Here is a 14,125-nt window from a genome sequence, read left to right as displayed (position 1 = left end):
TTTACTGCCATCAGAGTTCAAAGAGTCGATGAAAGGCGTGCCACAAACGCAATTAGTCCCTGTTGCCCTTCGATTTCCCACAGGACGCAGCACGCCTCGTGTGTTAACTTTCTGTGTGTTTTGCGGCCAAAACATAAACCCGTTTAATTAAAACTTTGGCGCACTGCACCGCACACGCAGCAGTAGCAAAACATGGCTTTTAGCCATTTTTAGCCAGTTTTAGCTCCCCGGACGACAAGATGGCCCATGTCCATATCAGCAAGTGCTGGGAGCTGTGCAAATATGTTTTTAACTAGTTTAGTCCGCACCACGCATAATCCAATTGGCCAGGACGAGGAATCCAGCAACTGCATTGGCCAACTGCTGTTTCTGCCGCTGCAATTCAGGCCAGGAAACGCTCTCTACGGCCGGAAGTGAGGCGAAGCTGGCTGGAAACTATCATGTGCAACAGGCCTTCAAATGTTGGCAACATCGTTTGGGCCACTTACGGGTGTAGGTCATTCCAGTTGTGTGTGAATGCATTTGATTCTTGGGTGTCGCACTCGCAGGCATTGGTTTTGGCCCCGAAACTGGAACACCTCTTGTTGGCTCTGTGCAATTGGATATGGTTTTCCTACTGAAAAATGTATATACACAATGTATATATATACAAAATGTATATTTATTGATGTTTTTAAAATCACTGCCCCATAAAAGTTGCACTTAGTTAACACCCCAATGGCTTGCATTGCCCATAAAACATTCAAAACTATTTGCACATTCGATCGAAAAACATTCAAGGCTCATGAATATTTAAAATGCATTTATTTTCTATTTCAACGCATATATTTGTCTATTTGTCTACTGCCAATGCTAATTTCATTTAGATTAGCTCATAAATTCTTTTCATTCCTCCTGCAAACTTATTAAAACGCCACTATCTTCGCCATTTTCATGGCTTCTTTTGCGGGATTTTCCACTCCTAATCTGATTGACGTTATGCTTGCCATTTAGCCAATCCAGCTGGCATTTGGAGCATTTAATTCCCATAATGATATCAGCCGAGCATAAATTATCCACCGCAAGCTGTCAGTTTGGTTTTCCCAAACTCGGAGCCAACCATTTTGCCGCTTATCAGGCGCATCTCCTCCAGTTCCTTTCGCATTCATGGCCGCTCAGGAAGGAGCAGGATGATGGCATGGCTGCAGGACTCACAGCTCGTATCCTGCCGAGCATCTCGACTCCTGCTGCTGTTGCTGCTGTTGCTGCTGTTGCTGTTGCCATGACAACCAGTTGCTGCCTGTGTGGGGCATGCAAATTTGCAGCTCTTGTCGTTGCATCCACGTCAGCCCACATGCAAAGTTAACCAGGAGCTCCGCCCATGCATTTCAGCACAGAGTTGCGCAAGAATCAACAGGATCTGGGCTGGGTCCTGGGATTTATTGATTCCTGCTGCTGCTGCTGTTGTTGCTACTGCTGCTGTTGCTGCCGCAGGTGCACATGTGTACACACCCTTGTCCAACATACACATACACACAGATACACAAACAGATAAATGTCCTGGCTGTGCAGCTGACTGCTCCTCCACATTGTCGGGGGTGTGTGGGGGTGTGTGTATAAATTAGCAACTGGCAACGAGCAACATCATCATTAGCTCCTGCTGCTCCTTGCTCGCCATATTTCACGGTGGCCCTGCCACTTCATCCCCTTGTGGTGTGCAACTTTTGATGGCTGCACAATAAAATTTAATTAACAGCAGCTGCTCCTCCTCCTCGTCCTGCATTCTTCCAGCTGAAGGTGGAGTAGGAGTAGCTGCCCCTCGAGGACTCCCTGTTGCATGCAACAGTGTCGAACACATTGACCTTAGCCAGCCAAGCAGGGGGATTGGCAAAAACAACTTCATTTGACTGACAGCAAACGGCGAAGGAGGAGCTGAACTGAACTGAGCTGATTTGAGCTGAGCTGAGCAACTTTGTCTGCATTTATTCATTTCATTTGAAAAACAAATATTTGCACTCGCAGCGCAGTGTTTGCTGCAGCGCCAGATAGTTTTCATATTTTGCATTCTCTGTGCACTTAATGAAATGCAGTTCAATCTGCACGCAGACAGCGAAGCCAAATCCAGGCAAAATGTAAAGGCCAACTTGCTGGCCCCCTTTTTTGCATTGCATCGAAATTGGATTTTACAATTCGAGCATTTTCGCATTTTCACATTTCCAAATCAGATGCGAATGCATTATTAATTAGCTGCCCACCGCCGCTGGATGGAAAACTTTTCAAACGGATGCACCGCTAATGCGATTTCCATGTAGAAACTGGAAACTGAAAACTGGAACAGACTTGATTCACATTGCGTATACGCCGTGGTGACTCTTTTAAATTCTATTCTCGGCCAAATGGAATGCGGTGAACCGCTGGCTGCCGCTTTACATCATGCTCTGCGGTCGATCTGGCACACAAAACCGCATTTGTTCGCAGTTATATATACCTCGATTTCGGCACTATACCCAGTATTTGAAGCCCAGCTGTAAGTTTCGATTTTTCCCATATTGAATTAGTGCAGCAATTTGCAAAGAGCCGTGCAAATTGCATTTGCTATCCCCTGAAAGAGGAATTATCGGCTGGCAAATTGATGGGGCCACTTCTAAACTTTAAAGCTGGCCTTAAATTCAACATTCACTGCTTGTTTCTCACCTCTTTGTTTTTCATCAAACTTTTCCTGCTGAAACTTGCTGGCCCCCGAAGTCTATGAAACAAAAACATGACTGTGGACTTTTCGGTCCGACAGGTGGGCGTACTCATGCATTCTTTCGCCCTCGGTTTAAACCAAAAAATCTCCCCTGGTATTCCGTATTTTTCGCCCTCCATCCCAGAAAGCATTTGCATGTCCCTTCCAGTTTAAAGTGGAGCAAGGTTCGGTTCGCCTGCTCCTGTTTTTTACTGGCACATAACTTTGCACATGGGCGAAATTCATAAAGGTTGGATGACTGCGTCGAGTGCTTCCGATGATCATGACCATGGCGATGATGAAGATTATGGTGCTATCCAGCTATCTAGCTATCCAGCTATCCAGTGGATAGTTGATAGTGAGCTGGAAAAATAATTGCTGTGGAGCTGTTGAGGCGCCTCCGATTGCAGCTCCTTGACTCTGCAACGGCAATTTAATTTCTCAAATGGCAAACAACTTGCAACTAATGAAAATGCACTTAATTTGCGCCTCGCCAAGTCGTTTGGAACAAATTGCTGTCTGCTGCAAGGATATTCTCGGGGTGGGGCTTTGTTAACGCAAACATATTGCCGACATAATCGAGTACGAGTATCAGTAAACAGGGAACAGCGAACAGTGAACCGAAAAGAATGCCTTCAGCCAAAGAAAGTCGTTCTCTGAAGGAGATATCCTTGCGCCTCGGAGGATGCACAAGTTTTTGCGAGTTATTTTCCCCCCTTTGGCACGCTCAATTGGGGGGGAAATGGAGGGGAAACCCGGCACCGGAAAGCGCTGGAAAATGCCTCTGAAAATGCCTCAGAAAATGCAGTTGCATCTGCAGCTAATCCCTGAATGTCCGTCCTTCTAAACGCCGCAATTACTGCCGACAGGCCCACAACGCACTTTGCACCAACCAGCGTACATAGAATGTGGCATATACTCGTATGTAGTGCGATTCCCCTTTCCCCTCTCCCCTCATTTGCCATTGTCTTCGCAGGACTACGGACGCTTTATCCCAGTTTTCAGTTTGAGTTTCCGTTCAGGGGATTAAGTTGTGCTAAGTGGAAAGCAGTTAGTTGCAAGGGATTTGCCTGTGATTCGGTTGCTGAAATTGGACAGAAATTGAAAGTAAAATGCCTGCTCTTTGAGTGGCTTAAATACTTTCAAAATAACCAAATAAGTTGGAGCCATGAATACTTTATGCGATGAATAAGGCAAATAGCACTATTCCAGCTTCTTTATTATTTAAGGCATTTGGTTTATTTACACAAGATGCGACACGCATCTCAGGCATCTTTATTAAAAATTAAATCAAAATGAAATTCAAGGTAGAAAATTGAAAAGCAAGTATTTCTATTGCGTCGAATGATGTTGCTGAATTTGTGTGGAAATTAAATTGGTGTAGAATTGGGAAACAAAGTTATTGATAATTCCGTGCAAATGGCAAGCCACACAAATAATATTTCCTTTGTGCCCGCATATTCACATATGTGCGGTTTGATGGCCTTATCGGTTGCACTCTCTGCAACATTTCTGAAATTAATGAATTTGCGGCCATGTGTGCCGGGCCACACTCGACTCTGTCATATTTAGTAGACTTTAGTGGCCATTCAATTATGTGGCACACAAAATTGCGCCTAGTATCGGTACTGGGAGCACTGGCAACTGACACACATCGCCACTCAAAATGGCCAACAAGAGTTGGCCAACAACAAGAGGTACTGCCGAGTTAATTAAACTTTCCGAGCCGAAGGCTTTCAATGCCCAGATGGAGATGTAATTAAGAGATAAAATGAAACAATGCCCACTCACACACACACATCATCCGAGGATGTGCGCCACGGTCACGCCCCTTCTCAAGATGCCGCCCACCTGGCCAACTAGCCACCTGGACTCAAACAAGGGGTCGGAGGTCAGGTCAGCTCCACCCCAGAGATTGGCAATCGAGCGGAAAAAAGATATTGAATGGCCAATGAACCGTGGCAGACACTACTCCTCCCCCTCTCCGCCCCTCTCGCTCAGCGATTGGCAGGAAAAATCGCAGATAATCAGGAGCAGCCTGGGAAAAGGCCAGATGGAAACTGACAAAGGCGGCTAATGAATAATAACCGCAATCATCGTTTGAATGCAGGCACGTAAGAGTCCTACGCCCTGGCAACAAAAGATAAGAATACAATTGCAGATCGATCCGACTAACTGCTACTCATTAAACGAAGACTAAATGCAGGTTCAGATAGGATAAATCCCAACTAATTTCTGTAGAGAATCGAATATCTTAAGAGCTGACTTGCCAATTGATCGTAACCTGGCTTCATGTGCGCATTAAACGAAGGACCACAAAATATTTAATGTGCAGATATGAGTAAAATGTGAGCAGGTATTTATCACCACATTTAATAGGTTTATTAGCCTTTCGAGATATATATCCCTTCGTAAACCCGACATAATGGCCATCGGAAGCGGAATCGGAGTCGGAATCGCTGTCTGGCGGCCACTTTGAGGGGCAAGCGAGTTGCCAGCGAGGAAATGTCATAAAAATTAACGTGCCATCGTAAATATCTGGGCGTTACAACGCGGCCCAGTCACATATATACATATATATACTTGTATATATATGTTTGCATACCAGGAGATGTTATATTTAAGTGCAAATATGCGTAAAATTGCTCAAAGGACAGCCCGTGCACAGCAGTTACACTTGTACATTGTGGCATATTCGAAAAAAAGCAGCCAAACCCAATGGGAAAATGGCGCGGCAACTGGTTGCTACTTCCTCCTTCCATTTTCCCGGAAAATCGCACACATACTCGTACATACATATATGGGGGAAAATGGGAAATGGAAAATGGTCTAGGCCGCAAGGCAAATCCCTGCAATTACTTTGTTGGCACTTTGTTTTGGCTTGCCTTTTGAAGTTCCCATTTTCGGGGCTCGCAAACTCATTTTATGTGCCTTTCTTTCATAGCTCGCCCTTGGCAGCGGACTATTAGTGTATTTTAATGGCAACTAGAGAGCAGGGAAAACTACACAGAAAGCCCTCGTGTGCTGCGTAATGTATCTAAATGTATTTATTTGCCACAAAGCGGGCGAAACAGGGAAACCTTTGGCGAACGCAAATAAATGTTAATATAATGTTCATATTGTTTACCTCGCCTTCGCCTTCGCCTTCGAGTTGGAGTTGGAGGTGTAACCAAGAAGTGCCTCTTCCCCAGGGCCACCAAATGGGAAACCGAAGTCGAGGAAGTGCTGCTAGTGTGAGGATAAAAAACATAAAAACATGCGTTCCTGGATGGGCCGACAAGAACATGCAAAATTCATTGGGCCAAAAGCCAAGGAACAGCCCAACAGCTGCTCCCAATTGCCAGTCTAGGATTGGATGAGATGCGATGGGTTTGGATGGTTATGCCACCCAGAAATCGGGGAATCAGGGAGTCTGGGTATCTGGGAGCAGGACATGTGCAGGCGTGCGGAAATTTAATAAGAACTGGATTTTATGCGCCACGCATAAGCAAACAAGCGTTTTGCCCCCTGTTTCAAGGATAATGTGTATTTATGTGTTCCTATTGCGATGTTTGGCCTGCTGTAATCACGCTCCATTGGGCGTCTCTAATTTGGCATTAACACACGCTCCCCTTTGACCTACCCACCAACACCCACCATTCACCATTCACCACCCACTCGAGTGACCTGTGAACTAATGATTTGATTTATCTCCCGGAGACCGCGCAATTAAATTGCCCCACCTGCGTGGCACACAATTTGTGGCGCCACTGTAATTGATTTAGGTGGTGGGCCAAACAAATTAGGGTCAAAAATGAAATATTTCTTCATTAGGGCGCTTACTGGAATGGTATACAATTCAGAAAGCTATATTTATAAACAGAGAAGGCAGGTTCTAGACAAGTTAAAACTTCAAAAGCACCCAGCTCCATTATTTTCCTGCTACTCGTGCGACACGGAACTAGTTTTAGAAAATACAAAAAAATTATACGTGCATACAAAATTTCAAGTGAAAGAAAACCAACCTTTTTAAGGAGCTAAGGAGAATTTCAAGATGAGCAGCAAGAAGTCTAAAGATCCGAGTCCTGCGACCTTGGAAGATTTGGTCAACCAGGTGATCGAGAAGTCGAAGCAGCTGAGCATGTCGATGAAGGAGCAGCGCAAGTTAGTCCAGGAGTATATGAATGCCAAAATCTATGGCAGCGAGGAAAGCTATGGAGAATGTGTATGTGATTTCAGCACCGATTCAGATACTGACTCTGACTCAGATTCAGATTCTGTTTCGGATAGCGATTCCGAGGAGGATTCAATTACGGATTCTGATGAGCAAACAGAGGAGAGCAGCGACGATTCGGAATCGGAGCTCAGTGAAGTCGAGGAGGCTTCCTCTCCAGGAGATGCCCAAGGGAGTGCCACCAAGAATTCGAAAGAACCCATCTCCAAAGACGAGCCAGAACCATCGCGGCTCGTGGCTTTTGTGCCTCCTCCCCAATCCCCTGGGCAACCTGCTCCCCGCATCCAGCGGCGACTGACCATGGCTGGTGGCATGGTAGCTGCTCCAGTGCCTCCAAGATCGGGAAGAGCCAAGTAGATGCGGGAACTTTCTCCTAAAGATTTAGTATTTGCATTTTAAACTTTTTGTAGTACTTTATAACTAAAAATCCATTTAATCATTTTAAACAATTTAAAATTGTTTTGCTGCATTGCAACCCCTCTAGTAGCTGCCTAATGCATTTTCCCATTTTAAATTAATAAACGGGAAAAAGTAGGTTATACTTAATTTGACATTTTGGGAACAACTTTAATTGGTCGCTGGGGGTTTGTTAGGTGGAAACTTTTGGGGCGTCAAATATTTGACCTAAGTTTGGCTTCACTTCAACGATAAATTGGGCGATTTTGTCAGCCAAATGTTTTTGGGGGAAAGTTTGCGGAATAATTTGCAGTTGTTGTTTTTTTTAGAGGCCTTGCCTATTCTCGTTGAACTTTTGGGCGGCCATAATTTATGCAAAACATCTAATGAATTTTTCATGCCCAACAGCAGCACAAAAACAGCCGCAACAACACTGCGGAAATTAATGAAATTCATAAGCGAGTTTCTATTCTCCGGTTTTCATGGTGTTCATGGTTTTCATGGTTTTCACGGTGCCATCAGCCGCTCCTTTCTTCGATTTTCCCCCTGCCCATTAATGAGCACAAATTAAAAGCTGCCTAAACATTAATGAAAACCAAAGAAGCGCGAAAGAACAAGAGACGTGAAAAGTGGGGGAAAATGAAGGGCACGTCACGTCGGCCGGGAAATGGCGCAAAAATGTGGCCCACGTAATAAGCAATCACGATTTGTGTGTACTCTTTTATGGCAAATTGGAAAAGTAATTGCACATTAAATCCATTCAAGCGCAAAGTGGCGGCGACAATGAGCGCAACTTATTTGCATTTAATTAAATCAAATGCAACGCATCGTGTATCTGCTACATCAACTGATTGTTGGCGTTGTATATATTTTGTGGCATGGATTTGCATAGATTTGAGTTCGCTGGGATGCAGCAAACCTGGCATAAATCCACGTAAAGTGCGCGCAGTTGCCCCTTGGGCTTTGTCTCGAATGCATCTGCTGACTTGCAACGAGCAGTGAGCAGTGAGCAGTGAGGCGCAGGATGCGAGGCAGAGGATGCCACAGGATAACCCATCAACCTGTGCCTGTGCGCCCGAGGCCAGCAATCAGTCATCTTATTTGAAATTTCAATACCAATCCAAATGCGTATTGGATGGATTTCAGCTTGGCAAGGGCAGAGTGCAGGTTCGCTTCGGGTCACTTTGCCAAAACGGAATTTCTAATAAATCGTTCACAAAGTGCAGCCAGTGTCAAAGGACTTCATGAATGAAATGACAAATTGATGTACGGATCCTGTTTTTGGCAGGGCAAAAATCATGTTTAGCATGCAAAGATGAAGCCGAGTCGAGTTTTTCACTTTAAATTAAAACTGCTGTAATTCGAACTTGGCACCGAACCAAACGAGATGACCAAAGCAGAGTCATGCAAATGAGACAAGCGAGTTCGTTAGGAATTTCATTGGAAATTTGTCATCCGCACAGACAGCGAATGAGGAACGAGAAAAGCAGCAGCTCAGAGACAAGTTTCTGAAGCAAAAAGGACTCGCTTAACTGGATTAAGCAAACGCATTAATTGTTCCAGTCAGAGGAATCTATTATCCTTCAACTATTGCAGCATGCTTCTTATCTGTTTGCCGCAGGCTGCTTTTCCAAATTGCCTTGCAGCTGAAAACGCTGACAACAGCAAATACTTGCATTGACCATCCTCAAACTTCACGCCTGGGCAGCTCACTTTTCATTGCATACTTTGGGGCGCCTGCGAAAATGTCCCTCCCCTTGAGAGACTGAAGTGCTGTCAAGATTTTGATGGTTTGTATTTCATATGCGTCTCAAAGGCACAAACAGCTTGCTGATCTGAAAGGCAAACAGTTTTCGGACAGGTACTTGACACATATTTGAACAGTGTTGACATCTAGGAGTCTCTTGTTTGATGAACCGTAAACAAATAAACATTTTCCCAGTCCCAGCGAGTTGAGTTTGATCTCCATCTCCATGCCGCCCAAGCACTTTATTTCACCCTGTCCACTGTTCTCGGCCTGGCTTCTCTAGAAGTGGCACTCAATTTATTACTGCCCGGAGCTGGGATGAAGAACTGGGGGAGTTCAAAGTGGCTGCCATACGAAACTCTTACTGTGCTGGATGCTGGACGTTCAAAAAAATAGAAAACCAAGTCGCCTAATTGCGTGCCAAATTTGCCTGGGTCACTTGGCGTCGGTCGTCCGGAAGGACCGGGAATATTTGTTTAGAAATGTGGCCAGATAAATCAACGACCCGCTGCCGGGAAAAGCCGGAGACAGTTGGCATACCAGAGGGAAAAGCACCCGATTTCCATAGCCCCAGGCCAACGACGTCAAACGTGTTTAAAATTTATGAATAAAATGAGTTCGCATAAATCAAGAAGCCGCCGGCGTCGGAGAGAAAATGAAAAATGGCTCGGTGGCAGCAACATGTTGGTAGGAGAAAGCACCGAAAGAAATTCCATTTGAGATCCTTTTTCAAATCTGCACATTCATTCAAAAGTAATAAGCTGCCATTGTGAGTCAAAAGTCTTGGAACAAAGGAAAAATCTGAATGCATTGGCTTTGCAATGCCTAATGAAGTTATACGTATTCAACATTTTTAAACTTAAGCCTCTTTTGCTAAGTTATTTATTTTTTACAAGCTGCGGTTAAAAACACTTTGCTCTCCGTGTGACGAGCTTAGTGCCACTAAAGGGCTGCCTTTTTTTTTGCTGCGGTGTGGCAGGTCCTGCCGTAAGGAATGCCCCACTCAAAGGAATGCGGCTGCAGGACCCAAAGCTGCTGTGAAATGCCGCCGCTTATTTACACTTAATAAAGCTCCAAAGCAGCGACAACTTTCCAGCTGCAGCTGAGCTGCAGGAGAGGGGGGGAAATAAGGATAAGGATAGGGATAGGGAAAGAAAAGCCGTGGAGGCAGTGCATCCGCGGTGCTTTTCATTTGTTTGCTATTCTGTTTGCTTGGCGCGAGTGGCGCATGTGTGCGCTGGCATTAAACGCTTAGCAAGTCAAGTAGGCAGGAGCAGGACTTTAATGCATAAGCAGGTCCTGCAAGCTACGAGTATGTGTGTGTGAGTCTATGTGTGTGTGTGCTTGTTATGCTGCCCTTTAACGAGCTGTGTGTTCCACACAACTTGCATCATGTTTGCTTTGCCATTGGCACTGCTACCCTGCCACCATGCCACATGCCACCCCACCAAGTCCCCCATTTCGTGCTCCTGCGAAAGGAGGCAGGGGGAAAGTCCTTTGCCTTGTCGTTGTCATGATTAATGTCCTTTGTTATTATTTATTTTCTTTGTGCCGCCTGCCTCCCTGACAGTTGTGCCCAGCATTGTTCGCCCCAGCATTGACACGTACTGTCAACGCAAAGCATAACGTATTGCGACTTTAAGGCATCTTTTCTGCTCAACCAAAGAGCCAAAGGGAAATACGCCTTGTTTTCGTGTTTTTTTGTGTGTAACAACATCCTGTCAGGCCTTGTAATTGTGTTTTAAGCACCAGTTAGCTTTTGCTTACTGTGCCATGCAGCCGCAGACTCGGCAATTATGTTTCAACTGGCATTTCGGCGGGGATTTAATCCTGTGAGACTACTTCACTTTCAATTTGGATCAGAGGAGAGCCGTTCAAGTCGCTTAGGAAATCATCAAACTTTGTGTGCTAGTTAATTGGTATTATGCGAAGGCAAACATCATTACCCTTTATTTCAAACCTCGATTTAGCCTTTTTGTGCGCTGCGCGATTACAATTTTAATCAGCTTTGCTCCTTGGTGAAGTTAAATGCTCCTTTCTTCATACAGCGAAAATATATACAAATGTATCCTTCTAAAATGTTGAGAAAATCCGTTTAAAGCATGTTTTGGATATTCTTCTGCTAAATACAAAGATTATTTTTTATTCTGTTGCCTTCTTTTACCATAAGTTCAGCTTTGTTATACCTTTTGATCCAGATTCCGTGTAGAAAAAGCTGTGAAGGTCCAGTTTTGAGTGCCCCATGAAATGTGTGTTTGCACACCTTTTTGCTGCCTCCGCTTGGGGTAAATGCCGCACGTAATCAGAGTGCGGACATTCGTTATTGTCATTAAAGATGTCGCCAGAGCTCTCAGCGCTTCACGCTCCACATTCAACGCTCGCCTCCGCACATATTACACATACCACACGTTGTCCTGGACACACGTGTCCTGTCCGTGAGCTTGTGTGCGTATGCGTGCCTGTGTTGTGGCGAGATGACGGGGAGAAAAAAAATGGAAAAATGTCGTTATGAAATGAAAATCTTTCTTTTTTAAATGCCCTGACCCAAAAGCAAACAGGAGCTGGAAAACTCACCGAGTCTCATAAGTAAACAGCCCTGGCCAGGCGGAAAATTCCGAAGGAGCTTCCTCTTCTTAACTATGTGCGGTGTGCCGGTGGACATCAATCAAAATGAGGTGGGGAAGAGGAGTGGCAGTGGAGATGGAGATGGACGTGGAGATGGGCATCCTGTTGAGGCGGCTGCCACAGCAACCGCAGCAAGAAGAAGAAGAAGAGGGGGCATGCGCTTGGAATTTTCAATTTCGCCCGTGGGCGGAAAATTTATTAAATTGTTGCGTCTCCAGTGTTTGCACAGCAACAAACGCTGCTGCCAGCCTGTGGTGCAATTTAGGCTGGCCAAGATTTCCCTACTGAGAGCCAGCAATCAAGTGGCGGACTTATCAATCAATTCAGGGCCAGCACAAAAGGACCATTGCAGCCCACTTCCCCATCGACGTCGCAGATTGTGATTTGTTGATTGGCAATCCCGATGAAAGCTGGCCAGGCTTTGCCGTTGCCGTTCGCCATTTGCCGTTTCCTTCTTGCGGTCGAGGTCTTGGCTTTTCACTCCCATTTCCATCATGCCCCATGCCACGTGCCCCATGCATCATGCCCCATGCCCCGCGTGGTAAATCGAACTCGCCATAAATAATAGTTGCATCACCATCACGGCGGACAGCGAAGAGCATGACGTGCAGATAGTTGCAGTCCGCTGGGGATTTTGTTGCCGTAAAAGCTTTTAGCCGCTGGCTTCGCAGGATGCATCTTACTTTTATTGCCACAACGCATTTGCATGGCCTTAAAATGGCCTATGGATGCGGCACGTCGCGCCACATTGCGCATACGCCGCGTGGGCTTATCAGTGGGTGAAAAAAAAGGGTAAAAGCATTGCAGGTAAATGCGAAAACAATGGAGCAATGGAACACAGGAGTTCGAGAGGAGGATGTGGGATCCCTTGGGTCGATTGGTCTCTTCAAGTTTTCATCGCAGATTAAAGGGCGAAGCAATTAGACCGCTCACTTGCCTCGAAATTGCCCGACCATCTCTCATTTAATTAGTTTCTATTTTCGCGCCGGGCCTTTCAATATTGCTTTTCCGTCCGGTTCGGCATTCAGGTCACGTCTCTGTTGGCCTATTGACAAGTGGACAAGTAGAAGAGCAGACAACTAGACAGACGGCCTGTGTCGCCACATTTATTGACTGTTTTCCCAGCGGCACAGGACTTTCGCATTGAAAAGGAGACAAGTGAGCGCTTATGGTCCTTGGCTCTGGATGCCGAGTGCACTTCAATCTGTCGACTCGACGATGCTGAGGATGGCAGAAAGGAGCGCAAGGACTCCATATGGCCAAACAATGTAGCCACTCCACCACCAACTACACAGAGAATAAAAATCAAGTTTATCGCACTTGAGCAAAGAGTCATTAAGAATTTTATAGCTCCACTTGGATAGCAGGTACTTGGTACTTGGGCGAAAAGTGTCTAAGGACTTTGTGCAGTTTTTAATCGCTGCGTCATGATGACATCAGATAGAAGTGTTCAGCTTTCCAACTTTCCTCGGAGGAGTTTCAACGAATTTAACATGGTAAATGTCTTTTGCCAAAGTATACACAAGATTTTCCGACTGTTGTTATATGAAATGATTCAGGCTGTTATTTCCGACTGACTGATGAATTCATCAGAGAATCCTTGGCGCTCTTAATTACTTACATTCAAGGGGCTCTCTTATCACCCATGGACCCTCGGAACGGCGAGATTGATATTTGCTGCCCGTATGGCTCGTCCTGCAATTATTCAGCAATTAAAAACAAAACAGCCCGAAATGCGGCATTTGTGGTGGGTTTTGGGTGGCAAAGTGAAAGGGGAAGGGAGGGGGGAGTTTGTGGCAGCCAAATGAAATTACTTTGGCTTAATTAATGGCCAACAAATGTCGAAGCGTCGTCGCCCTTTTTGCTTGTCGCAGGCCAAAAGTTAAAGCCGGGCAAAGACCACGAAAACTGTTGACAACAAAGTTCCAAAGTGACGCCGGTTGTTTTTGGGCGTGGGCGTGGGCACAGCTCACAGGACTCGGAGGATGTGGAGGGCTTGGAGGACATGGAGAACGTGCTCTACACATGACCAGGAAAAGGACGGCGGAGGCGGCAAATTTTTCACTGGCAAATTCCCGATGCGATGCGGGCGTTCTTGTTGACGTCACACCGAAGACATTTGACTAACGGCCAAGTGGAGGATATATTATATTTGGCCCAGGAATTTGTAGTTGTCTTCCCCCGTGGCTCAGTGTGTGCTGTTGTGTCAGTGTGTGCGTAGGCGGGTGGTGGTGTGTGTTAGCCATGTGCGACATGCTCGTAAAAAGCGTTTATTTAGCCGAGAGTCAAGCAAGCGACACATGACACCAGCAGCAGGAAAAGCCATGCTGATGGGGGATGAGGATGATATGGGGGTTCCTTGGGTGTGGGAGTCTGCTTAGCGCTGTAATGCTGATTTGGCTCTTACCACATCATTATGTCTCAACTGAAAGACTGC

The 14,125-nt window shown here is 45.6% G+C and overlaps 2 protein-coding genes across 3 annotated transcripts in view; both read left to right on the top strand.

The window, feature by feature from the left end:
• LOC6526374 (receptor-type tyrosine-protein phosphatase N2) overlaps positions 1-14,125 on the top strand; it is a 40,343-nt gene that overhangs the window by 14,750 nt on the left and 11,468 nt on the right. The window lies entirely within an intron of this gene.
• On the top strand, positions 6,609-7,347 carry LOC26535207 (serine-aspartate repeat-containing protein C). Its single transcript, XM_015199112.3, has one exon. The coding sequence runs from the start codon at positions 6,741-6,743 to the stop codon at positions 7,275-7,277; it is 537 nt and encodes a 178-aa protein (XP_015054598.1). The 5' UTR covers positions 6,609-6,740; the 3' UTR covers positions 7,278-7,347.

This window comes from Drosophila yakuba, chromosome 2L (assembly GCF_016746365.2).
Source record: "Drosophila yakuba strain Tai18E2 chromosome 2L, Prin_Dyak_Tai18E2_2.1, whole genome shotgun sequence".
In the NCBI taxonomy this organism is placed as follows: domain Eukaryota; kingdom Metazoa; phylum Arthropoda; class Insecta; order Diptera; family Drosophilidae; genus Drosophila; species Drosophila yakuba.
Note: the sequence above shows the minus strand (reverse complement) of the source record. Positions and strands in the feature narration are given on the sequence as shown.